The sequence below is a fragment of the Salvelinus alpinus genome, chromosome 25, assembly GCF_045679555.1.
Source record: "Salvelinus alpinus chromosome 25, SLU_Salpinus.1, whole genome shotgun sequence".
In the NCBI taxonomy this organism is placed as follows: domain Eukaryota; kingdom Metazoa; phylum Chordata; class Actinopteri; order Salmoniformes; family Salmonidae; genus Salvelinus; species Salvelinus alpinus.
In genome coordinates, this window is record NC_092110.1 from 20025634 (window position 1) to 20053215 (window position 27582).

The 27582-nt window shown below is 40.7% G+C and overlaps 1 protein-coding gene across 2 annotated transcripts; it reads left to right on the forward strand.

The window, feature by feature from the left end:
* Window positions 1-440: 440 nt before the first annotated feature.
* Window positions 441-27310, forward strand: flvcr2a (FLVCR choline and putative heme transporter 2a). Of its 2 annotated transcripts, XM_071366052.1 has the most exons (11): window positions 441-1407; window positions 12825-12966; window positions 16096-16236; window positions 18862-18929; window positions 19051-19154; window positions 21138-21248; window positions 21771-21876; window positions 22006-22117; window positions 22516-22580; window positions 23616-23725; window positions 24799-27310. In XM_071366052.1, the coding sequence occupies exons 1-10, from the start codon at window positions 817-819 to the stop codon at window positions 23685-23687; spliced, it is 1512 nt and encodes a 503-aa protein (XP_071222153.1). In that variant the 5' UTR covers window positions 441-816; the 3' UTR covers window positions 23688-23725; window positions 24799-27310. The 2 variants fall into 2 exon arrangements, with proteins under 2 accessions (XP_071222153.1, XP_071222154.1); XM_071366053.1 differs by lacking the exon at window positions 23616-23725.
* The last annotated feature ends 272 nt before the right edge of the window (window positions 27311-27582 follow it).

Consider the following 27582-nt stretch of genomic DNA (forward strand, 5'->3'; position numbering starts at 1 on the left):
AAAAAATTTGTTTAAACACAGAGGTGACACAGTGGTGGGGGTGTTCGTTAATTTAAGATTTTTAATAAGATTTTAAATATATTTACCAATGTAGCAGTACAAATAGCATTTTAAACAAATAGGAGAATGGTTAAATTAGCATTATTTAGAGACCTCCTCCCACTGTGTGTCAACTGTTCCAATATTTGTGCACAATGTTTGCGTATCCGTTGAATTCATTGTCACATTTAACAAGAAACATGCTTGTAAGAAGGGTCAATAACATAGTACCCATTTGCACAGGCTACTGTAATAATATTGTTCCGTCATTCACGTCGCATGCCGAAGTCTTCCTTATCATTGTTTCAACTTACATCAGGGGGAGTTAGAGTTTGGACACCACGTGGTGTTATAATAAAGGGATTGGAATTTCTCTCAGAGCAAGAGTGCTATTACAGACATATTCGGGACATTGTTATGTTAAGAGAAACATAGGCTTTGTGTATGGTTTCCTATTTCAAGTTATTTATCACTTGTTTTATATCATTATTTAATAATGATAGCAATTTAACAAGATATTATATAAATATATTTATCTATATATACTGGTTTTCTATTTGTTTTTTAATAGTTAGTTAGTTAGACTAAGATATTTTTCACCCTGCATTTTAACGTTAGTTTAACATATAAAACGTTTTAATTAAGTTGTTGCGTGTTAGCCTACACTGCATGCTAATTTTTAATAATAGATATTTGTTTACGGTGCAGTTTCTGCGAAGACTAAACTAACAGTGCGCACAGGTACCCTGGGGCAGGTAACAGAAAAATTGTGTCAATATGGGCGACAACCCTGACTTTGATGATGAAGAAATTAAAGAAGAGAAAAATTGTCTGGATCTGGGAAAAACGAACCCTTCCAAATCCGTGGACTTGGAGGAACAAATCGAATGCACGAGCATCCCGAATGTGAACAAGGACAATACAACTACTACGCATTTATACAAAAGGAGATGGGTGATGGTGTTCCTTTTCAGCTCTTATTCCCTGTGCAACGCATTTCAATGGATCCAATACGGAATAATTAACAATATTTTTATGAAATTCTACAATGTGGACTCTTTTGCCATCGACTGGATGTCAATGATCTATATGTTGACCTATATTCCCTTTATATGGCCTGTATCCTGGCTTTTGGACAAAAAGGGACTGCGGCTCATAGCACTGATGGCCACCGCCATTAATTGCCTTGGGACATGGATCAAGGTGGCCAGCGTCAAGCAAAACCTATTTTGGGTGACCATGCTTGGACAATTCGCAGGCTCCCTATCACAAGTATTCATCCTTGGGATGCCTTCCCGCCTAGCATCGGTTTGGTTTGGCTCTGAAGAGGTGTCCACCGCCTGTTCCATCGGCGTATTTGGGAATCAGGTCAGTTTATTCCACATCACGCAAAGGTACCCTATTAAGTCAAATCTGTGGCGATTTATGATGAATTATTTATTTTGATTTTAATTCGCAACAGATATTGATTTGCTGATCCAAAGAAAGAGTGCCCATAAACGGCAATGCCGTTTGCGACAATTGGAGAGACATTACGCATTACGCACACGGGTAACCCGATTACTATATGTGATGTTTTCAAAAAGGTTGGTCTGGGACAGTTTATTTATCTGACGTTTATAGATTTGAGATCTTAGATAGTTAAGATGACATAGGTCGACAGTATGGCATGACCAATCAAGAGATTATCCTTACTTGTTGTGGTATTTTAGATTAAGAAGTTGTATTGATGATACATTGAAAATGGTTAAAAAAGTTAGGATTTAGCCTAGAGCAATTCATATGCATTCAGAAATGGAGATACTGTAATTCTGCAATGGACACCTTTTGGTGAGGATGCATCCTCTTTTATTAATAAAGGTCTGACACAGTGGTCAACATCTAAAACTCTTACTGGACGAGATTTCTCTTCTTTTCTCCCTCAAAATGCCCCATTATTAATCAAATTAGGGATTGGGTAGTCGACCCCTAAATGCAATAGGTAATGTGTATGATTATACTACTGCAATAGGCCTGTATTCAGTATCCAGCTATGTTGAAGCCAAGCCACGAATTGGAGGGCACTTTCAGGATTTACAATGTTGGGATTTATTATAATCCCTAATAATCAATTTATGTTGAGGTACGTCGATTATAATCCCCAATAATCAATTTATTAAAAAGAATGGTCAAATTACCTATGAGCATGGGGTTGACCATTAATAATCAAACCAGGACACGTGTCTGAGGGATTGTCCTCCATTTATCAGCCCTTGGATGCACAACTTCCACACCACTGATATAGCCCAAGGAAAATATATTCAGAGATCCGATTTAGTGCGATTTGATGAGATGCGCTGCATAGTATTCTCGTTTAGAGCTTGATATTGCTGGTCCATTTATAGCTTCATTAATCCAGCCGTATAGTGAGTTACATGCATAGTGACAAGCATGTCCTAAAAACTGAATTGAGATGATTTTCATTGGCGGTTTCACATGGCAAGGAGGAGCACCGCTCCTACAAAGTAGCTTTCCAATTTCCAAGCAATCACCGTTTTAGTCAGCCTCTTTGCTGGATTACCTCCTTTCAGAGCTCACTTTTGTATGGAATCATTTTTATTTTCTTTCTGACTAGCCTACTAGTAGCCCTTTGTGATTAAGTGTTTGAGTTCATGAAAATGAAATACTGAACATGCTGTTTGAGCTTAGTTACTTAGCCAGTAAAGCTTTGCGCTCAGATTAACATTTTTGAAGTATTTTTTTGAGGTGTGTGTGTGTGTGTGTAGTGCATTGAGCAGGATGAGAAGTTTTTTCTCCTGGAAAGTCAACTCTACATCTCGCCAACCCCCTCCCTTCAAACCTATCCAAAAAGACTCCTTGGGATGTAGCCTTTTCTGTAAGGATGATCACTTTGAATATGTACACTTCGTACAAAAAACTCCACTCTCAAATTTGAAATGTATTCAGACTGAAACTGAAATTAGAGCCTATACCCTAATGCTAACATGCATATTGCAACATACAAATACGAAACTCACAACACAGGAACATGTAATTTTTTCTCAAATTGCAGCATGTTTAAATATGTCATCACAATAGCCTAACTATCAAATATACAACATTGAGCATCTCTATAGCTGAATGATGCACAAGCATTTTCAGAAGGATTTCTGTTATGTTTCTAATATAACTCGATGGACCTTCCACGATTGGCGAGGTTTCGTGAGAATTCTGTCACGACAGCAATTTATGGAAATGAAAGAAAAACAGATTAAAAATATAAAGACGAGTAAGGGGGAAATTACGTGGTACAATTCCGCCATCTTTTGCTAGCACGGTATATGCATCTGTACAGTAGGCTACATTTAATCACGCACTTAATGCATTGATCAAGGTATGCTAAATCATCGCTCTTTAAAAAAGTATTTATGAAATGTAAAAAGAAAGAAAAATATAAGTGTGTCCTCCTATATAATATAAGTTTATTTACTTTTTTTGTGATATACAATTGGTAGTTAGTCTTTTCCCATCGCTGCAACTCATGTATGGACTTGGGAGAGGCGAAGGTCTAGAGCCATGCGTCCCATGAAACACTACCCTGCCAAACTGCACTGCTTCTTCACACACTGCTCGCTTAACCCAGAAGCTAGCCGCACCAATGTGTTGTAGGAAACACCGTACAACTGGCGACCGCAGTCAGCTTGCAAGCGCCCAACCCGCAACAGATGGGACAAGAACATCCCGGCCAGCCAAACCCTCCCCTAACCCGGACGACGGGCCTCATGGGTCTCCCGGTCACGACATAGGCTGGGATCGTACCCGAGTCTGTAGTGACATGTTAAACGCTGCAGTGCAGTGCCTTAGACCGCCCCTCTACTGTTTATATGGAAATCCACAAAAATATTTGATGAAATAAATACTTTTTGATCAAATGGAAATATAGGCCAAGACTTATATTAATTTGATGTAATAAATATGTCAATGGCTAGATTATATCGAAAGAGACTTAAAATACACTTTGCAAAATAAGACCGAAATATTTCCAAATATTCGAATTCAAAGTCCTATTTCAAATGGCAGAAAATAAACATTTTTCTTAAGCTTAATAGTAGCATTACTTTAAATGGCCTATTTGGAATGCATTTGTCGTTTTGGTTTCAGTTTACATAAAGAGGATGCTGTTAGTCGGGCTTGCTTTGTTCATTCCTGGTCCACTAAATGTTTGCAATCAGCAGGGGTGTAGGACTTGGGGACCTGGGAAACACCCTTCATGCACTTTGATACCGGTGACTTTTTCGTAGAAGGTTAGGGGAATTTATGCAGTAGGTTAGGAGAATTCACGTAGTAGGTTCGGAGAATTCATGTAGCATGTTAGAAGAATTCACGTAACAGGTTAAGAGGTTAATTAAGGTTAGGAAAAGGGTTAGGGTTAGGGTTAGCAACAGTGGTGGTCGGTGACATTTAAGATGAGGGAGGACAATATCATTTTTTTAAATTATGAGCATGGCCTTATTTCTATTACAGCATATTGGATGACTATAATTTATATTCCATTCACCCAGCTCAATGTAACATCAATAGGTTTAGGCTACAACATGATACTCAAATTTTCCCTATACCCATCATGAGGTTGCTACAACCTAGCCTATGAATGTCAGTTTACAACATATGTACACAGGTCGAGAGAAAAGGTGACAGATAGTGACACATTCAATATCGCCTTGCATACTCTTGCCTGTATCTAGCTGATCTAGGGTGTGATCATTAGTCCAACAGTTGCAAACAAGAGTTTCTATTAGACAAATTCAGGTATGTTTATGCCTGTTTGCTTCCGTTTAAGAAAAGTTTTTCAACAGAATGAATACACCCCTGATCAAATGCAAACACAGTTCACATTCATAGCAGCATGATCACTTTGCTCGTATAATTCCTTCTCGCATCTACGTGCTCTCCTCTTCTCACCTTTTCCCTTCAGCTTTCTGTGACCAGCTTTCTGTGACCAGGCAAAAAAAACTTTCCAAGCCAAACATTCATATCATAACCGCAACACACAGCCTAAATCATTGTCACCATATTAGCTAATTTCATAGTCAACATAGCTAGTAGAACTAACGAGTTAGTAAACCAGCTACACTCATGCAGTACAGTGTACAGTCAGCAAGTGTAACAGTATAACTTTAAACCGTCCCCTCGCCCCGACACGGGCGCGAACCAGGGACCCTCTGCACACATCAACAACTGACACCCACGAAGCATCGTTATCCATCGCTCCACAAAAGCCGCGGCCCTTGCAGAGCAAGGGGCAACACTACATATTGGTTTCAGAGCAAGTGACGTAACTGATTGAAATGCTACTAGCGCGTACCCGCTAACTAGCTAGCCATTTCACATCCGTTACACTCACCCCCCTTTCAACCTCCTCCTTTTCCGCAGCAACCAGTGATCCGGGTCAACAGCATCAATGTAACAGTATAACTTTACGTCGTCCCCTCGCCCCGACACGGGCGCGAACCAGGGACCCTCTGCACACATCAACAACGGTCGCCCACGAAGCATCGTTACCCATCGCTCCACAAAGGCCACGGCCCTTGCAGAGCAAGGGGCAACACTACATATTGGTTTCAGAGCAAGTGACGTAACTGATTGAAATGCTACTAGCGCGTACCCGCTAACTAGCTAGCCATTTCACATCCGTTACACAAGCAGTTTAGCAGTTACACCGGCGGGCCCCAATGGGAATAAATTAATAAAATCAAATGCTTACCTTGACTTGGAACAGTGTTGGATAGCCATAGCCAGCTAGCTAACATAGCATCCCTTTCTGTTTGAGCTGGGTGTTTGAGTAGGCTAAACTAGCTAACTGCATTCTTGTGGCAGGTAGCCTAGCGGTTAGAGTGTTGGGCCAGTAACTGAAAAATTGCTGGTTCAAATCCCAGAGCTGACAAGGGGAAAACATCTATCAATGTGCCCTTGAGCAAGGTACTTAACCATAATTGCTCCTGTTAGTCGCTTTGGATAAGAGTGTCTGCTAAATTACTGAAATGTAATTAGCTAGTTAAGTTTAAAAAATACAACCAAATACCTGTATAGCTCTCTCTCGCTTCTCCACACATTTTTAAGAAATTAATTTGTTCAAAACTGTTAAACTATTGTCTTTCTCTTTGAGTCAACTACTCACCACATTTTATGCACTGCAGTGCTAGCTAGCTGTAGCGTATGCTTTCAGTACTATATTCATTCTCTGATCCTTTGATTGGGTGGAAAACATGTCAGTTCATGCTGCAAGAGTTCTGATAGGTTGAAGGACGTCCTCCAGATGTTGTCATACTTACTGTGTAAGTCTATGGAAGGGAGTGAGTACCAAGAGCCTCCTAGGTTTTGTATTGAAGTCAATGTACTCAGCGGAGGACGGAAACTAGTTGTCCTCCGGCTACACCATGGTGCTACCCTACACAGTGCTGTTGAGGCTACTGTAGACCTTCATTGCAAAACAGTGTGTTTAGTGCTCCTGAGTGGCGCAGCGGTCTATGGTACTGCATCTCAGTGTTAAAGGCATCACATGCATCACATGCGGCACGGTAATGCTTCAGGTATGAGCCCTAGTGGAATTCTGCCTCTTTAGGATCATGTTGTGTGAATTTTTCCATTATTTATGTAACCCATTGACTGTAACCCACAGAATGTGGACCCTTCCAACCTAAAGTCACTTTGAAGGAGAGTAATTGCAGAAGTAACCTCAAGACCTTTTGAAACATTTTGAGTTGGATAGTTCCTGTGAAGTTGCCTGTACTTAATATGCACTCAAATTATCATATTTTGTCACTGGAACATGATGTAGCCCAAGTTTGTTTTTCTGTATGTCTATATCTGATTTGAAATGATGTGGCTAGTGAAATACCTGTCTCCCGGGTTGTTCCACCACAGCCATGGTTGGGTTGGTTTTAGGAGGACCATATCACTGTATATCCGTTTTACCCACCTCCGTCTGTATTTCTCAAAGTGCTGTGTAGAATATACAAAGTGGGGGGAAAGGGGGGATCATGCTCTTAACTGGCGCTCTGACTCTCAGCGCATTTCTTGTCTGTGAAAGACATTAGGGTCACATCCTGCGAACATGTTGGTTCTGCTTTTGTTGTCAATGTTTCATGGTCGACTTTATTATGCCTATTCTTTGCTAATTCTGTCAGTACATGCTCTACCATTTGAGGTCAGGGCACCAGGGAGTCATTGTCTGATAATAACCCAGATTGAAAATAAACTGGCTGAGGTGTGAGTTTATGCCCTGTTGAGTTGGTCTGCCTGGTAATGCTCAAGACAGATGATGTAATGTGATCTGGCATTAGAAGACCCTATAGAAGAGGCCTCTGCCCCAATAACTACGACTCTGACCTCACTGAGAGTCGTAGTTATTGGGGCAGAGGCCTCTTCTATAGGATATCATAAAAATGTCATATGAGTAGCAGTTGCGTCTTTTTTATTAGGTCTAAAGTAGAATATTTGGTTCCTGTGTGCTTATTCACCACGGTTGAGTTGGTAGTATTGTATTGTCATTTGTTGTCTACTGAATTTAAACACCTCTTTAAATGTGTACATTTTACTGCAACAACATTTCACCACGGGGACAATAAAGTCAGCAAAGTAAAGATAGGGCAGGTCACGTAGTACAGTAAAAACATAACAGGTCTAAGTGCACTGTGAGTCTCACATGGTCAAGAATGTGGTTAGAAGTTTGCATCATGTGGTTAGAAGTGGTTAGAAGTTGTTCAAGTTTAAATCCCTGACATTTGAGCTTGACTAGAGTGTGGTTTGAGAGTGACGCAAGGGCGGATTGGCAGAAGCCAGATGGGCTGGATAATTTTTTAGTAGGGTGGGCTGGTTGAAATGTACACACACAAATATTATTGTTATAAAAAGACCAAAAAAAAGGTAAATGGCCGGCGGCCCATGGGCCTGTTAAGATATATATTTGTAAAATATTTTTGAATAATTTTTCTGTTATTCTAATCTGTAATGAGCTGATCGGTGTTCTGATTGTATAACATTTCAAAATGCAATTGCGGGAAAAAAATACTTTGGAAACTTTGTCCCCTTATCCCTGTCGAAGAAAGGGGGGTCTCAGCTTTCTGTAGGTATAATTTGTATTTCTCAACTCTTGAGCTGGTGGCGCACACAGCGATGTGGGCTGGTGTGGATAAAATGCCAGGGCCGAATTCTGGGCAGGGGGGTAATAAATCTGGTTCACAAAACATTTGTGTGAGTTCATGAGATCCATTCCTGTTAACATCGACAGGGCTGAAGTGGAGCGGCTCGAGAGTTTCAAGTTCCTTGGTGTCCACATCACCAACGAACTATCAGTGTCCAAACACACCAAGACAGTTGTGAAGAGGGCACAACCACCTTTTCCCCCTCAGGAGACTGAAAAGATTTGGCATGGGTCCCCAGATCCTCAAAAGGTTTTACAGCTGCACCATTGAGAGCATCCTGATCGGTTGCATCAAAGGAAGGCCCCAAAAATGGTCAAAGACTCCAGTCACCCTTGTCATAGACTATTCTCTCTGCTACCGCACAGCAAGCGGTACTGGAGCGCCAAGTCTAGGTTCAAAAGGCTCCTTAACAGCTTCTAACCCCAAGCCATAAGACTGCTGAACAACTCATCAAATGACCACCAGGACTGTTTACATGTACATTTGCTTTTACACTGCTGAGGAATGTATCAAACAATATACCAGTTAAAAGTCAATGGTGTCAACCTGTTGGCCATGGTGGGCAGGCTCTAGGAATGATGTTGATCTCCACTGAACTATTCTACAGTAGACAGCGTTAATGCGGTTGGTTTGTAACTTGATTGCTGCAACGTCTTTCTTTTTCCTGACTCATCAACCCCCATCGTTATGACTGCTCAAACTGTCAAGGACAGACAGGTCGTTATTTTTCTCCAATGTTTTGTCGAGTCGTGGTGAGTGAATTTTTGCATGAAAAGGAGCATAAAGACCTTATTTCTTATTTCTCATCTGAGTCTTGCCTTCGTACAAACAGCAGAGAAACGTATCCAGTTTCCTTAACTTTCTCAGTAAACAAAGTACCCACAGACTTTCTTCCTCCGTTCTAAGGGATGGTTCATTCACTTTAGAGAAGTAGAGGCGTACTTGTGTTTTGAACCACAACATGCTGCTTCCTGGTATTGGGTTGGTCCTGTCTATTCTTATGGGTAATCCATCCTTTGCACTGGACTTTTGTCCCTCATGGCGTGTGTATGTCATGTGGTAGAGAAAGACAGGTAAATAACAAAAGGTTAACTTGTCACAGATACAGACCGCCCACAAAGGAGGTACCTCTGTTCCTCTCTTTGTTGTTAAATGCTACAAAGGGCAGAGGTAAAAGGCAGAAGGAGCATTAGCTTGCAGCGAGAATTACAACACAACTGGGTGGATGGCAATGCAAAGGCTAATAAGGCTGGGGCAGATTTGTCCACTGGTCTGATGTGGGAGAACCTGCAGGAACCTGCCAAACTGACACTTCTAATGTTCCCAGTACTTCCCACTTACTAAGTATGTGGGAAATCAAAGTAACATAATTTACTAGGTGTATGAATACTGACATTTATTTTTTATTTTTTTTAAACCTTTATTTAACTAGGCAAGTCAGTTAAGAACAAATTCATATTTACAATGACGGCCTACCAGGGAACAGTTGGTTAACTGCCTTGTTCAGGGGCAGAATTACAGATTTTTACCTTGTCAGCTCAGGGATTCAAGCCAGTAACCTTTCAGTTACTGGCCTAACGCTCTAACCACTAGGCTATCTGCCGCCCCAAAATGATGTGATACTTACAGCTTAGCCTACATTCAAAGTAGTCAGACAAATCTTTGTTTTTGATCTCCTGTTTCAACCCCACATACAGTGTTTTAAACATGTCTGCTCTGTGGTTTTTACATTTGAAACATTTAAGATAATAATTGTTACATAAACAAAGAAAATATGTGGCCATATGATAAATAGTGAACCTAGGATTACAGGAACAATGTGATGAAAGCAAGCTAAATTTGGTAAGGAATCCTCCTGGACATGGTCCATATTAGTTAAGCAAACACTATACAAATTGGAGACTCGGCTCCTCCTTGTAAATCAGGTCATTTAATTTGACATCTTCTTCACAACAGATTCATCTGATGGTCGTTATGGAAATGTAACATATAACAGGAGTTTCAATAAAATCTCTCACTTTTGGAAAGGGAGAGCGGGAGGAGGCCCTATGAACAAGTGATATGACTCTAACTACAGTTGAAGGCAGGCTGATGATTTTTATAGTATTGTTCAAATGATTTCTGTTACGTTTGTGTGAGGTTTGTTCTTCTAGCCTGGGGGATGGCGGATGACTTTCACTACTCGAAGCGTCAGGTTTAGAGCAAGCTCCTACGACTTAGGTAAATTAACTGTACAACAATAAGATTATATCCTTGAGAATGCTGTCTTCGTGGCAAGCTTTACTTGAAGTTCAAGAAGTTAGTAGGTGATGTTGTGAAGGGCGTGTGTGATTATTTGTTTTCAACAGGAGCTTAGGATAGTGCAGCGCAAACATACTACGACAGAAGACATAATCAGACTGATCTGCACAAATGCAACAACAGGCGATATCAATATGTTCCGCTTCACTACAGACACGGGTTTGATCCCAGGCTGTGTCGCAGCCAAGCATTTCGCTACACTCGCATTAACATCTGCTAACCATGTGTATGTGACAAATAAAATTTGATTTGATTTGAGCCAGCCACGTCCGTGAGAACCATGAGGCGGCGCACAATTGAACCAGCGATAAAAAATAAATACAAATACATTTACCTGTGGGCCGGATTTGGCCCGCTGCCCACCTATTGGGGAACCCTGCACTAGAACTATCTCTCAGCACATTCTAAGTTGCTTTGACAATTCTTGTGTTCTTGCAGATACAGTATCTGTAGGTGGCCTAGAATACCTTTTGGCTCTGGGTACTCTATGTAACCCTTGGGGAAAGCCTTGGATATGGATAGTGTTGACCAGGCTGAAGCCCCTGTCATCATTCATGGGAAGTATAATGGTCTGACACATACTATGGAGTACCACACAAATGCCCTCTAACCTCTGAAGCCAAACAGTTCATTTTTCTTTCAATAGAGTCTCACGCAGTCAGATCTTACTGTAAATACTTCATACCGTTCATTGTTAAGCATGTTTATTGTTCTTTGACTCAATCCCACCTTCAGTTCCTTCGCTTTTATGTAGATCAAAGTCCACTTTGTTTTGTTCTTAATTTTAACAATTACCTATTTTTGCATAGTTATTTTAACCTCTGGCTCTGATACCCCTCCTACTGCTTTAAAGTTTGACATCATTTTCATTCAAACTAACGTTTCATGTAAAAGCTGATAGAATCAGGACTTCTATTTAAGTGATAATGCCCGAGCAGCCAGTGTTTGGAGGATATATTGGCACGGGTGTTCTTTATTCATACTATTTCATCCTTCCACAAGATGTAGTACCGACACAAATCTAGGGTTGCTAGAGACACGACCAGAGTCGTTCAGTCTTTTTGTTCTGTTGCGTAATGCTAATAACAGCCCGTATGACAAAACATTTATTTTTACTGCTCTAATTATGTTGGTAACCAGTTTATAATAGCAACAAGGCCCGTTGAGGGTTTGTGATATATTTCCAATATACCACGGCTAAAGGCTGTTTCCAGGCTTTTTTCATAAGAACAGCCCTTAGCCGTGGTATATTGGCCATATACATCACCCTTTCGTGCCTTCTTGCTTAAACATAGCGTGGAAATTGAATGGTATTTCGGAAGTTGTTTTGAAAAGGTTGATTTGGGGAACATGTTAAAAGGTCCATTGTAATGCATTAAGATGGACTGGTACCAACCTTTTCTTTTAGAAAGTATGACATTTATATTCTTGAACCAAATGATGTAGTTTGAACAAATATCACACTTCAGTTATTCTGTTGTAGGAATGCTGATCTTTAAAATGCTCATGTGAGTCTGTTACTAAGCTGTCCCTCAGGTAAGTTCATCAAAGTTATAGTCATGTAGTGGTAAACAACGTCAACACCAGTATTGACATTTTGTGCAGTGAATTCCCTAGAGGGTAGTTGCAGGGTAAGAGTGTCCCCAGCAACTATGAGGAAGCAGCATGATGGGAGGGTGATGGGGAGATGTCACACTCTGGCCCTCCTTCGAGGAGCATGCCTCTGTCATTTCTTGACCTTGTCTCACGTTCACCTTTCCCTTAGAGTCATGGGACCTTGTCTGATGTCCTTTCTGGAATGTTGAGGCTCTAGGAAGATGAGGACATGGGAACATGTGGTATTCACATTTGGAAGGTTTAGCAACCCTCAATGTCCTAAAACCACCACAATTGTTGCCAGACAGTGGGGAGAGGGGGAATATAGGCCAGTTGACAAGGGGTTGTGAAAGACGCAAAGACACTTTATCCTGATTTCTGGACTACCAAGAAATATGGCCCTGCCATTAAAATATGGCCCTGACATTAACTTTATGACTTGCCACACTCTCTTTTCTGTACTTTGTATGCACCCATGTCAACACCTAATCAAGCATGCGTTTCTGCCATAGCTGATTTATTTACTGTCACTCTAACAACTATCAAGCAGTATAGCCATATAGGACTGTTTAAACATTTCACGCTTTACTTAACGTTATAGTTTGTCTATATGTTTCCCCTTAATAGCATTGCTTTATATGTGTGTGGAGGTGTGATGGGAGGAGTCATTGATTGCTCGTGTATTTTTGTCTCCCTCACTTACAGTTGGGCATTGCCATTGGCTTCCTGGTGCCGCCCATCCTCGTGCCAAATGCTGACGATATGGACGATCTGGCATACCACATCAGCATCATGTTCTACATCACTGCTGGAATGGCCACCGTGATCTTCATCCTCGTAGTCTTCGGTAAGTCCTGAGGGAAAATGGCCATTCTAATACATACAGAATGGCCTATGGCTAACACACAGAGCTGATCAGTAGTTTCTCCTTCCTAAACTCATTCCCATTATAACATATAACTCTTTCAATCATTATGAGCCTTAGGTGTTGAATTCATTATAATGCCAGTATGAGGTGTTGAATACATTACATTTTAATGTCAGTATTTCCTTTCCCCTGGCATTGTCTATGTATCAACAACTCATAATAAACTCTTGGTAGACGACAAACGGAGCCACGGCCCATAACCTTGTGACCTTGTTTTCGACTTGTATCAGTGTAAGACTATTTTTAAACGGGGACACTGAGAGCTCTGCTGTGGAAGTTTGAATATGATTACATTGCAGCATTGCATATCCGGGGCTCATCATTGGGTCTGCAGTTCTGTAGTCCTGGATGTCTACTTGTTCCTGGCAGTCATGTTCTCCTGGCATTGTTGGTGGATAGTTCAGCATTCTCAGGGATTAGTGCATATTGAGATGTGCTCTGAACAGACCAGTCAATGTCTCTTCATTCACTTGCTGTGGAAACCACATGGCTGTAATCACTATAATTGACTGTGGATTGACGACCTCGTTGAACTGCATTTGAAAGTATTTTTCTTTCAACACACAGACCAGGTCATTCCACTTCTGATTTGGGGCCTCCCATGTTTTGTTGAAGGAGTCACATTGGGCAAGTTTAGACATGGAACCTGGCCTTAGAAGAAGAACTGGAGCCATGGTGGGAGGCAGGGGGCAGATAGAGGCCTGGCCAGCAACATTGTTGCACTTAGGAGATAGGATGCATATTGTATTTATATCCTATCTTTGGGCTATATTTATTGGATTTCTCAGTCAGATGAGGTTTGCTGCTGAGTGGTTGATCCCACCTCAAACTGCTACTATATATCCCTTGTGAATCTGTATTAAAAAATATATAATGAAACTGATACACACTGTATGTTCCGTCTGTCTGTTTGTCTTTAAACAAACAGGAACCTGTTTCTCAAAGCCCCTGAGATCAACCAATGTTTGATGTCAGTTATTATCAATTGTGCCTTTATAAAGGTGTGTTTAAACAAACAGGCAATGTAGGATGCAGTGTGCTGATGTGGTGGCTGTACTGTATGTGTCACTCATATGTGGTTATGACTGTGAGCTGGATGCTGTAAGATATCTGATGCTTATTGAAGCCCTCTGTTAGCTTGGTGCTGTAAGATATCTGACGCCTGTTGAAGACCTCTGTTAGCTTGGTGCTGTAAGATATCTGACGCTTATTGAAGCCCTCTGTTAGCTTGGTGCTGTAAGATATATGACGCTTATTGAAGCCCTCTGTTAGCTTGGTGCTGTAAGATATCTGACGCCTGTTGAAGACCTCTGTTAGCTTGGTGCTGTAAGATATCTGACGCCTGTTGAAGACCTCTGTTAGCTTGGTGCTGTAAGATATCTGACGCCTGTTGAAGCCCTCTGTTAGCTTGGTGCTGTAAGATATCTGACGCCTGTTGAAGACCTCTGTTAGCTTGGTGCTGTAAGATATCTGACGCCTGTTGAAGACCTCTGTTAGCTTGGTGCTGTAAGATATCTGACGCCTGTTGAAGACCTCTGTTAGCTTGGTGCTGTAAGATATCTGACGCCTGTTGAAGACCTCTGTTAGCTTGGTGCTGTAAGATATCTGACGCCTGTTGAAGACCTCTGTTAGCTTGGTGCTGTAAGATATCTGACGCCTGTTGAAGACCTCTGTTAGCTTGGTGCTGTAAGATATCTGACGCCTGTTGAAGACCTCTGTTAGCTTGGTGCTGTAAGATATCCAGGATTTGGAAGGTTACTTTCTAAATGTAATCAATTACAGTTACTTACAGAGAGAGAACAAGAGAATGCATGGGATGGCCATTGGCCAAGCTTTCACTATTTTGTTGCTATCACCTGTCCAAAATTGTAATCATTAAGGTAATTACCCAAACTCAGTTATGTAATCGGATTACTTTCAATTCCTTTTGGATTACTTTCCCCTTAAGAGGCATTAGAAGAAGACCAAAATGATCCATCAAATGCATTTGGTGTGTCATCATAGTGGTCTCTGACTTGTGGTCAGACTCGCTCAGGTGGAACAAACTTGTGTTATTTTTCCCCCCCAATGATACATTGAATGTCATTGAGAAAACAGAAAGGTGTCATAATGTATTTTTACATTTAAAAGTACTCTCTAGAAGTAATCATCACATTTTTCAAAAGTATCTGTAATCTGATTACAGTTACAGCTTTTTTTGAAATCAGTTACTCCCCAACCCTGAAGTTATCTGACGCCTTTATGAACTCCTGTCCCAGTGAGCTGAGCTCTCCTCCCCTCCCTCTCAGACTGAACGTTGGAGCTGGCCTCTCCAGCGTGGCTATTGTTGATTGACTGACACATTCTGGAAAGCACCAGGGGCGTGGAGGAAGCAAACAGTTACTGGTGCATCTCATCTCTCCAATGCTTTGTGTCTCCTTATCTTATCTCTCCAGTCCTCAGGCGAAGTCCCAGACATGCATCATCTCTCCTTCGTTCTCTCGTTCTCTCTTTCTTGTTCTCTCTCTCTCTCTCTCTCTCTCTCTGGCTCTCAGAGATAGGCCCTGTTTGTTGCCTTGTGTGTGCTGTACCACCCTGGCTGTAACTTTGGACCTTCCTGTCCCAGAGTCCCCCAGAGCTCTTTGACTGCCTGTGACTGTCTTGACTCCTACTGTGCTTATGTGTCTGTGTTGATTGATATGAGCACAGATGGTAGGATTTTAGCCACATGGGATGGCCATTGGCCAAGCGTGCACTATTCTGTTGCTATCACCAGCTTATTTGGGTGACTGCTGCTTGTTTTTCTTAGGGGAACAGACAAGGGGGAGGATTGGTTTGTGGTTGGATCCATTTCAAACATTCTCTTTTAAAGGGCTCTGACAGGCAGGAGCACAGCTGTGCAACTTCAGATTCAATCAGATGCAATCATACTATTTTCTAATATATTTTGGGTGTTTCTAGATAATGTATGAATGGTCCAGTGTCAGGGGAATTGCATACAAACCTCGACACTACAGTATATCAGCATATTTACATTATCCTTCTCGGCTCTCTATCTGTGTCCAACAGTGTTCCAAGAGAAGCCGGAAATCCCTCCCACCCTGGCTCAGGTCCAGGCCAGGAGCACCCCTCTAGAAGAGTACTCCTACATGGCCTCTATCCTGAGACTGCTGCGTAACCTACCCTTCATGCTCCTCGTCATCAGTTATGGTGGGTCCTACTCACCCTCAATCACTCTCAAACCACACCCATGTCTACCATCATGTTTGGACTCCTATTATTTGAGAAAACATAAAGAGCCAGGATACCTATGGCCGGTCAGATCAATAGAGGGTCGTTATCAGTTTGTGCAGAGATATGTGAATATATCTCTCACTAGGTTTTGTATCCAGCGTACTGTACATGTGTACATCTGAAGGTCTCTTGAATCAGTGAGGTGTGAGGATTTGAAGTTTACCATCAGATTCTTATGGTTGAAAGGTCACAGTCCTGTAGTTGATGATTAACTAATTGAAGGTGTAATGGTAGCGTTACCAGTCCATAAAAGTGTGACTACGTTTTTACAAAATTGTTGGCTGCTGCGGCTGTGTCATCTCAATATCAACGATGACTTAAATGCTAGAGTTCAATTTTTACCTATGTCATGCCCTCTAACTTCAGTTACAGTGACACTGGCGTTTGGAAATATGACGTTTTACTTGGTTAGATTTACACTACCGGTCAAAAGTTTTAGAACACTTACTCATTCAAGGGTTTTTCTTTATTTTTTGTATTTTCTACATTGTAGAATAATAGTGAAGACATCAAAACTATGAAATAACACATATGGAATCATGTAGTAACCCAAAAAAGTGTTAAACAAATCAAAATATATTTTATATTTGAGATTCTTCAAATAGCCACCCTTTGCCTTGATGACAGCTTTGCACACTCTTGGCATTTTCTCAACCAGCTTCACCTAGAATGCTTTTCCAACAGTCTCGAAGGAGTTTCCACATATGCTGAGCACCTGTTGACTGCTTTTCCTTTACTCTGCGGTCCGACTCATCCCAAACCATCTCAATTTGGTTGAGGTCGGGGGATTGTGGAGGCCAGGTCATCTGATGGTAACTCCAAGGAACTTATCCTCTGCAGCAGAGGTAACTCTGGGTCTTCCATTCCTGTGGCTGTGATGGTTTTTGCGCCTGCACTTGAAAAATCTTTCAAGGTTCTTGAAATTTTCCGTAATGACTGACCCTACTAAAGAACACCAATAAGAATAAGAGACTTGCTTGGGCCAAGAAACACGAGCAATGGACATTAGGCCGGTTGAGATTTGTCCTTTGGTCTGGAGTCCAAATTCGAGATTTTTGGTTCCAACCGCTGTGTCTTTGTGAGACATGGCGTGGGTGAATGGATGATCTCCGCTTGTGTATTTCCCACCGTAAAGCATGGAGGAGGAGGTGTTACGGTGTGGGGGTGCTTTGCTGGTGACACTGTCTGTGATTTATTTAGAATTCAAGTCACACTTAACCAGCATGGCTACCACAGCATTCTGCAGTGATACGCCATCCCATCTTGTTTGGGCTTAGTGGGACTATCATTTGTTTTTCAACAGGACAATGACCTAACACACCTCCAGGCTGTGTAAGGGATATTTGACCAAGAAGGAGAGTGATGGAGTGCTGCATCAGATGACCTGGCCTCCACAATCACCCAACCTCAACCCAATTGAAATGGTTTGGGATGAGTTGATCCGCAGAGTGAAGGAAAAGCAACCAATAAGTGCTCAGCATATGTGGGATTTAATTCAAGACTGTTGGAAAATAATTCCTCATGAAGCTGGTTGAGAGAATGAGTGTGAAAACGTGCCATCAAGTCAAAGGGTGGCAATTTGAAGGATCTGTAACGATCTTCGTTGGGAGAAAGAGAGGAGGACCAAAGCGCAGCATGGTAAGTGTTCATGATGAAACTTTAATAGAACAAACTGAACACTGAAATAGAAAACAATAAATTGAACGAACGAAAACCGAAACAGTTCCGTGTGGAACACACAAACACGGAAGACAACCACCCACAAAACACAACAGAAAACAGGCTACCTAAATATGGTTCCCAATCAGAGACAATGACTAACACCTGCCTCTGATTGAGAACCATATCAGGCCAAACGAAAAACCCAACATAGAAACACAAACATAGATAACCCAACCAACTCACGCCCTGACCATACTAAAACAAAGAAAATACAAAAGAACAGAGCGTGACAGAATCTCAAATATAAAATATGTTTTGATTTGTTTAACACTTTTTTGGTTACTACATGATTCCATACGTGTTATTTCATAGTCACTAATATTCTACAATGTAGAAAATAGTACAAATAAAGAAAAACCCTTGAATGAGTAGGTATTCTAAAACTTTCGACAGGTAGTGTATTGTGTTTTTGTAAATTTTTTACATTGTTTACCCTTTGATGTAGCAATTTAGGATGTTCAGAAATAAGACAAAAACCATAGTAGCAAAGCTGTCCAAACCAAAGAAATATGGAGTGACACTCCACAATCTATGCCAAAGTCAAATAGATATATGCCAAAGTCAAAATAGTCTCCTTGCACTAGTGTAGTAGTAGACTGGGTAAGGTCCAGGTATGGGTTCCATGTGTGTGTCTGCTAGGCTTCCTTTAGGACAGGGTCAGTGAAACCCAAACACAGTGTCCCATGTGGATCCCCCTGCTCTCCCTGCAGGCCTCCTCGCTCAAACTAAATAAAGATCTGCTCCTCTGCAGACTACAGATCCTGCAAAATACTCAGAGTGCAGAAACAAAACGTACATGTTTCTTTATGTTTTCTGCAGGGCTGAATGTCGGTTGTTTCTATGCTGTTTCCACACTGCTGAACCGGATGATTATTGAGCATTATCCAGTAAGTCTCACCCCAAATCTTAACACAACTGGCCATGACCTGCAGTTATAGCCACACGTATTCAAAGGAAGATATTGAGTTGGTCCCTCCCCAAATAAGTAAAATATTTATTTCCCCGAAGGGTGAAGAGGTGAATGCTGGGAGAATTGGCCTCACCATTGTCATTGCCGGGATGGTGGGGTCCCTCATATGTGGGATCTGGTTGGACAAGACCAAAACCTACAAGTAAGACATTCTTATCCCTCCTAGGACTGAACATTTGAGAGTACCCAAGAAAGACTTAACTGAAATTAAACACACATTATTACATCAGAATAATGCTCATAGATACAACTCTTTCTTGTGACTTTGCTATCTCAGTGGCTCTTTCTTAGAATTAAGTAACTAAATAAGGTAACATACACAAGGTATCCAGTCCCCACCTAAGACACATTTCATAAGATTATAATAGTGTGGCTGTAGCTGATTGCTGACAAGGCTGCTGACTCTAATCTTTAATCTGATGACACAAGAAAATTCCCAGGAAATGTCATGATCCTCTGAAGCTTTTTGGTCAAGCTCCGCAATGAAGTCAGTCAACCGAACACTCTTTATTTAGATAACATAAATCTTAGTTTTCTGACACCATCAGACTCCTTCTAATGGTTAGTATGTAAATATTGAACATGAAGGAAACAAGGATGTGGTTCATGTAGGTCATGTCAGTTATCAAAACTCTATTTGTTTGCATTGTTGTAATTGGTCCACTAAAAAGGTTTAGTAACTGCTGATGAGTCATCTTTGAGAACTTTTGCCCTGTTAATTACTGATGAAAAGGTGATTAGTGGAAACTATTGTGTGTAGTCTAGTTAATTCTGCTCTCATGCTCAGGCAGTAGCCAGATTCACTGTATCTACCTAAGCTTACTCACGAGTCTTATACATTGTATCCCAATAACTTATTCTTTGTCAAAAATACCATAGCTTGAAAAGGTAACAATCAGTAATGTTGTGATACTTTCTTGAGCTCCGGGTTATAAAAACAGTAAACCCAATATGATATCGGATGGGCTGGGCTCTTGCACACAACAGCCTCTCTCATTAGCCACTCTAAACGAAGCACTTTCTGCATGAAAGTCTTTTAAATCTCCTATTCAAAGGCAGGCTTCTAGGTGGATGAAGTATTTGTGTTGGAAGTGGGAACCGCTGAGGTTCTGGAGGAACTGAGTGTGGAATCTGATGCGTCTCCCTGCATATCTAAGCTGACAGGCTTTGTCCAAGCCTCCTTTCAGCTGAAGTACTGGCCGGTTGGAATGGAAGCTCCGGAGACATTCATGCAGTCATTCAGACATCTGCACAGATAATGTCTACTTCCGTTTGACCTTTTCTATTTGTTTTGGTCAAATAAAACAGGCTGTTGTTTCTCACCACAGAGCAGCCATTCATCAAACACCTTCTGACCTGATCTTGAACAAACAATGATTCATCTATGTGGTTCAGTAGCAGCTGACACCCAGTTTTACACATTTGTGAATAACAACTGCAGTGCCAAAACCAAGTGTTTACCTGCCAACCTAGCCCCCTAACCCTCACTTCACCCAGCAGTCTAAAACAGAACAATTCTTCACATGCCATTTTAATATATTCAGCCAAAGCAGTCAACCCATATTTCTGTTGTTGACATACATCCATGTGAGAGAGTCACAGGACTAAGTTGTATTAACAACAACAGCTGAGTGGAGCAATGTTTCACTTGTGGTTGTACAGGAAGAGCTTCACCATAGTAAGCATGTTGAATTTGGACAGAATATGCCAGAGTTATGCTAAGGGGGTCTTAGGAATCTTGTTTTTCCTCTCATAAAGAATGGGATGGGAGGTGTTGACAGTGAAACCACAGCCATCCTCATCCAACAGTTCTGCATGCCAACTGAGAACTGGAACTTGTTGCTGGTGCTGTGTGTAGGTCTCACAGGCAGTGTTGCCCCTGGCCTGCCTGTGGGAAGTTTCAGGACTGGGACTTTTCTGAAGTGCTTTGAGGCCATGTTATGTAAAAGCAATATCCAGATGAGATAAAAACATTGCAGACTCATTCAAATCCTATATGGGTTATACAATATTGAGCAAGGCACCAAATAAAGTTAGAATATTTTTGTTTATACAAACATACAGTAGATTTCATACAGGCAAAAGCAGGATAAAACAAACTAATATTGTTTACCTCTCTCCCCAGACAGACTACCCTGGCTGTGTATCTCATGTCCTTCGTGGGAATGGTGGTCTATGCCTTCACTCTGAACTCAGGCCACCTATGGGTGGTGTTTGTGACATCAGGGGCTCTAGGGTAAGAGTGAACAAACACTGTGACCAAACACAATGATGTTTGTGAATGATTTGCATTTCTCAGCTATTCCCACCTCAAACATGTCAGTTGTAAGAGAGGGTAGACTAGGCCTTCTTTTCTGGTCACACTCCAGGAACACTGTATGCTATTTACATTACAAACTGCCTCCTTGCTCTTTAAACAGCCACTCTGTGAGAAGAGACAGACAACATCTTGAGACACTGATTAGTTGTGTTAAAATACAATTTAATGCAAAGTGTTGTGGCAGACAAGCTAATTTTAATGATTCTGTGCAATATTCATTATTTTACCTTGGAGTTGAATAAGTATTTTATCATTTGTTAATTGATGTATAAAGGAGATGACCAAGAGCTGAAGGTTTAAAGGGTATGCTAGGTAATGGCCACAGAGGGAATTTGATTGTGGAGTTGATTTTCTCTCAGCACAGTCAGCAGGCATGAAATGTTCAAATGCTCTTTAGCTCAAGTACCAACAACACTGATAAACCTCCTATATCTTTAGGTTCTTCATGACTGGGTACCTGCCACTTGGCTTTGAGTTTGCTGTGGAGTTGACCTTCCCAGAGGGTGAGGGCACCTCCTCAGGCCTGCTCAACTGTTCAGCTCAGGTAACAGGGACCATACTAATGACAGCATCGAAAGTGTTGTTGTATGCATGAGGTCTACTGTATGTATGAATGTGTTTAGAGATGATCAACTCTCATGCTGACTCCCCTCATTTGCCCTCCATCTTCCAGATATTTGGGATCATATTCACCATCGGTCAAGGGAAGATCATAGACCACTTTGGCACATTCGCTGGGAACATCTTTTTATGTGTCTTCCTCCTCATAGGGACCATTATGACAGGTAGAGTTTGCCCCCCCCCCCCCCCGAGTAGCTTTACAGTTGATTGAACATTGGACTCCTTTGCCTGCAGTTGTTATAGTTAAGCACAGTGACATGTTATGTAATCCACATTATATGGGGCTCTAGTAGTGCATGACTCCTCAGATCATTGTGTCAGTCAAGCAGACATTGCACAACAGCTGTGTCTAACATTCATCATGAAGTAATAATGCCCTCTAGTGACTAATAATGATCATGATGAAAATGAACACATTTTCTATATACAGTAGGACATTTCCCATATTGTTTCAAAGGCTATACATGTCCTGTGTATTCCTAAATATGTATGCTATGTATGACCCATGCATTCCTGAATATATGTTTCTGAGAAGTGCCTTTCCTCTCCCTAAATCTTACAGCATTCATCAAGTCTGACCTCCGACGGCAAAAGGCCAACCGTCTGGCTGAGAATCAGGTGGCGAGTGTAAGTGTGTCTGTTTCTGCTATTTGGTGTCCAGTTAAAGGGGTTGTGTCGGATACTGCCCCTGGCTGATGCTCCATTCAATGGACTATTCTGGTTGGCTGCTTCTCTGGGGCTGGGTTCCTCTTGCTTGCTGTCGAGTGGACACAGGGGTTACAGGCAGGCGTTACACACCACCATGCTTTTCTTCAGCTTTCTGAAAACGAACCAGGTGTTTCTGAAAGCATGACTCTGCACCCGCTGTCAGTTCTCCAACTCGCTGTATTTGATTGTATGCCTTGCGGGTGTTTGATACAGAATTTATGTTTGAGAAGTTTCTGTTTCATTCAACACAAGCACCTGTTTTACAAAGATGCCTTTTGTCACAGATTATTATGACTACAGTTTGCAGAACTATAGAAAGCTATCACACAATATCAGGGTGAATTATCATTCTCGTTTATCTGGAGTAATAAACTACAATAATATGACACTGACTCATACTGTTTCGTCATACTGTAGTTTACAGTAGGCAATTACACTCATTTGGCAGCAAAATAAATCATATAAAAATGGCTTGTTCACTCAATATAAAATGCAATTTTCTCAAACAAAATGAGCTTTAATCATATAATAGATTCATAATAAACTTCAGGCTCAACTCACCAGTGGTCAGGGATGATGAGATGTTCAAGATCAACTTTTAATCATTAACAATACTCTCATACCTAACAAATCCATTCTGCTCAGCGCTTGTATTCTTTCTATTGTGAGAATATCGCTATCACTTCTTTTATCTCAATGCAGGTTGGGAGCTTTACTCACTTCATTTATGCAAAACTACAATAATCCCATTAATCCAGTTCTATGTCATATCATTTCCACCCCCAGTCCTCATTAAGAGGAGGCTCTCTCTAGAGGCAGATGGAGTGCTGGAATTAGAGGCCATTGATATGGGAGAGCCTGGTAAGGGCAGAGGGATTATGGTGATGGGGATGATGGCAGTGGTGGAGGAGCCCTTGGCCCCTCTTGTGCTTGATTCCCTAGCTGTTGTTCCAGGCTGCAGGCCCGTCTCAGGTACAGGACTACGGGGCCACAGCACCCAGCAGCCCTCAGGAGCAGCAGTCCTGACACTAATCTCACTAAAACCCAAACACACACCTGCCAAGGTAGGGGCATCAAGCCTTTGAGGTTATATCACACAAGAAGAATGCTGCAGCTGTACAGTACTGTACAAACTGCAATCATAAAGAGCACTGGTATTGGTGATGTGTTGAGAACTCCCATTGGAAGATAAATACATCAAACACTTAATTTACTCATAGTCTTTTCAAAATACTGTAGTCTATAACCCACCTCAATACGGTGAAAAGGTCTTAAACAAAGGCATGGCACTTGCTATTTCTGCTAAGTGAAAATAGCAATAATGAGGATTGAGATGCCTTGTGGGATTAGCCAAAACAGATTATAGGGATTGGTAAAGCATTAGGGTCCAAGCAGGTTTGGGAGTTTTCTTTAGGAATGTAGTGAAGTAAAAGTGGTCAAAAATATAAATAGTAAAGTAAAGTACATATACCCATAAAAACTACTTATAGTATTTTAAGTATTTTTACTTAAATCCTTTACACCATTGAACAATACCAATACTGTTTTCAATTCAACTTTTGCTTTCAAAAACATGTAAAATTAACTATAGCCATTGAATTCTACCATGCAAACATACAGTGCGTTATTTAAGCAACAAGGCTGGAGGAGGTGTGGTATATGGCCAATATACCATGGCTAAGGGTTGTTCTTAAGCTCGACGCAACACGGAGTGCCTGGATACAGCCCTTAGCCTAGATATGTTGGCCATATACCATAAACCCCAAAGGTACCTTATTGCTATTATAAACTGGTTACAAAAGTAATTAGAACAGTAAAAATAAATGTTTTGTCATACCCGTGGTATACGGTTTCATATACCACGGCTTTCAGACAATCAGCATTCAGGGCTCGACCACCCAGTTTATAAAGGGAAATAATGCACACTCTAGAATGTCCTTCAAGCCAATCAGAAAGGAGTATTCAACAATGTTATGGTATAATGAGACCTAATAAGAAGATGTTCTGTTGTTTGTAAGCTCCACCTCAATTGAAATAACACAATATAAAGTTTTAACATGTAGTAACAATACATAATATAATATTGGAACATCATTAGGAAAATCTGATTTCTAATAGTAATGTTTTGATTTGACAGAAACAGGCAGGTCACCCACAGGAAGGCCTCTCACAGCAAGCTACACTGAAGGACATCAAAGTATAAGGAGGAAATCCAGTTGAACGGGTGTGAAAAGAAAGAAATCCCATCATACACTTGGAATCACACTGGTTCTCCCTCTACAGCAAATTACTCGTCAGAAGATAACTGGTTTGATTATCAAGCACAACCAAGGGTATTTCAATTTTTTTGTGCTGATATTTCATATTTAACTGTCACTTTTTGAGAGTACACTATGAAATGTTAATATTTTCATTTGGTTTCTCTAGCTTTAAATGTCTGCAATCTAAATATTATAAATGTTGATGTCTGTGCATTTTGATATGAGCAATATTCAAACTGTGCTTTTTGTTTCCTGACATTTGACCAATACCATACTGGAACAGAAAGCATTAATGTAACTGTTCTATTTTTGGAATTTGTTAACGTTAGTTAAAATTAGACTGCAGATTCAGTGGTTTCAGTTGAATGGCAGTCTGTTCAGAGGGCCGATCCAGTCAAGCCAACTCACCTAGTGGCTTAACAGGATTTTGAGATTGCTATCTGCCATATAGTATTACAAGGAGATAATTGTGAGTAAATCAAATCAAATCAAATTTGATTTGTTACAAGACCTTAACCAACAATGCAGTTTTAAGAAAAATACATGTTAAGTAAAAAATAAATAAGTAAAAAATTATAAATAAAAGTAACAAGTACTGCTGATAATAGTGAATATGGTTGATACTGTGTATGTCTCGTAAGGACTCAACCTCTTTAACCACATTCTTAGAACTTTGGGACTATTCTATTTAATATTTATCTGCATTGACTTGTTAAATAGCCTTTAAAGGAACACAATGACAACAGAATGTGAGCAAAAAATCATTAGCGTGGCGAGAGACAATCCAATGGACTTTTTGGAAGTAGGCTAGTGTTGTATTTTCTAAAGTATATGATTCTTTTGACCTGTAGTTTTGTTACTGAGAAACCTTTTTCATCTGCTTATTTGACTTGATGTGTTGCGGTTAGAAGTTGTCCAGTGATTTTTCTTTTTTAATGATTGTGTAATCTTATAAGAAGTTTTTTTCACTCAAATTATACAGTATATTGTTTTGTATAATCATTGTATATACAGTACCAGTCAAAAGTTTGGACACACCAACTCATTCAAGGGTTTTTCTTAATTTTTACTATTTTCTACATTGTAGAATAATTGTGAAGACATCAAAGCTATGAAATAACACATATGGAATCATGTAGTAACCAAAGAAGTGTTAAACAAATCAAAATATATTTAATATTTGAGATTCTTCAAAGTAGCCACCCTTTGCATTGATGACAGCTTTGCACACTCTTGGCATTCTCTCAACCAGCTTCATGAGGTAGTCACCTGGAATGCATTTCACTTTACAGGTGTGCCTACTTAAAAGTGAATTTGTGGAATTTCTTCCATTCTTAATGCGTTTGAGCCAATCAGTTGTGTTGTGAAAAGGTAGGGGGGTATACAAAAGATAGCACTATTTGGTAATAGACCAAGTCCATATTATGGCAAGAACAGCTCAAATAAGCAAAGAGAAATTACAGTCCATCATTACTTTAAGACATGAATGTCAGTCAATGCAGAACATTTCAAGAACTTTTAACGTTTTTTTAAGTGCAGTCGCAAAAACCATCAAGCTTTATGATGAAATTGGTTTTCATGAGGACCGCCACAGGAAAGGAAGGCCCAGAGTTACCTATGCTGCAGAGGATAAGTTCATTAGAGTTACCAGCCTCAGAAATTGCAGCCTAAATAAATGCTTCACAGAGTTCAAGTAACAGACACATCTCAACATCAACTGTTCAGAGGAGACTGCGTGAATCAGGCCATGGTTGAATTGCTGCAAAGAAATCACTACTAAAGGACACCAATAATAAGAAGAGACTTGCTTGGGCCAAGAAACACAAGTAATGGCATTAGAATGGTGGAATCTGTACTTCGGTCTGATGAGTCCAATTTGGGGATTTTTTGTTCCAACCGATGTGTCTTTGTGAGACGCAGAGTAGGTGAATGGATGATCTCCACATGTGAGGTTCCCACCGTGAAGCATGGAGGTGGTGGTGTGATGGTGCTTTGCTGGTGACACTGATTTATTTTGAATTCAAGGCACACTTAACTAGCATGGCTACCACAGCATTCTGCAGCGATACGCTATCCCATCTGGTTTGCGCTTAGTGGGAGTATCATTTGTTTTTCAACAGGACAATGACCCAACAGGGCTATTTGACCAAGGAGAGTGCTGGAGTGATGCATCAGATGACCTGGCCTCCACAATCACCCGACCTCAACCCAATTGAGATGGTTTGGGATGAGTTGGACCACAGAGTTAAGGAAAAGCAGCCAACAAGTGCTCAGCATGTGGGAACTCCTTTAAGACTGTTGGAAAAGCATTCCAGGTGAAGCTGTTTAAGAGCATACCAAGAGTGTGCAAAGCTGTCAATTTTTTATTTATTTATTTAACCTTTATTTAACCAGGTAGGCAAATTGAGAACACGTTCTCATTTACAATTGCGACCTGGCCAAGATAAAGCAAAGCAGTTCGACACATACAACAACACATAGTTACACATGGAGTAAAACAAACATATAGTCAATAATACAGTGAAAAAAAAATAATACGTCTATATACAATGTGAGCAAGTGAGGTGAGATAAGGGAGGTGAAGGCAAACAAATATATGTATAAATAAATAAAAATATAAAAGGCCATGGAGGCGAAGTGAGTACAACACAGCAAGTTAA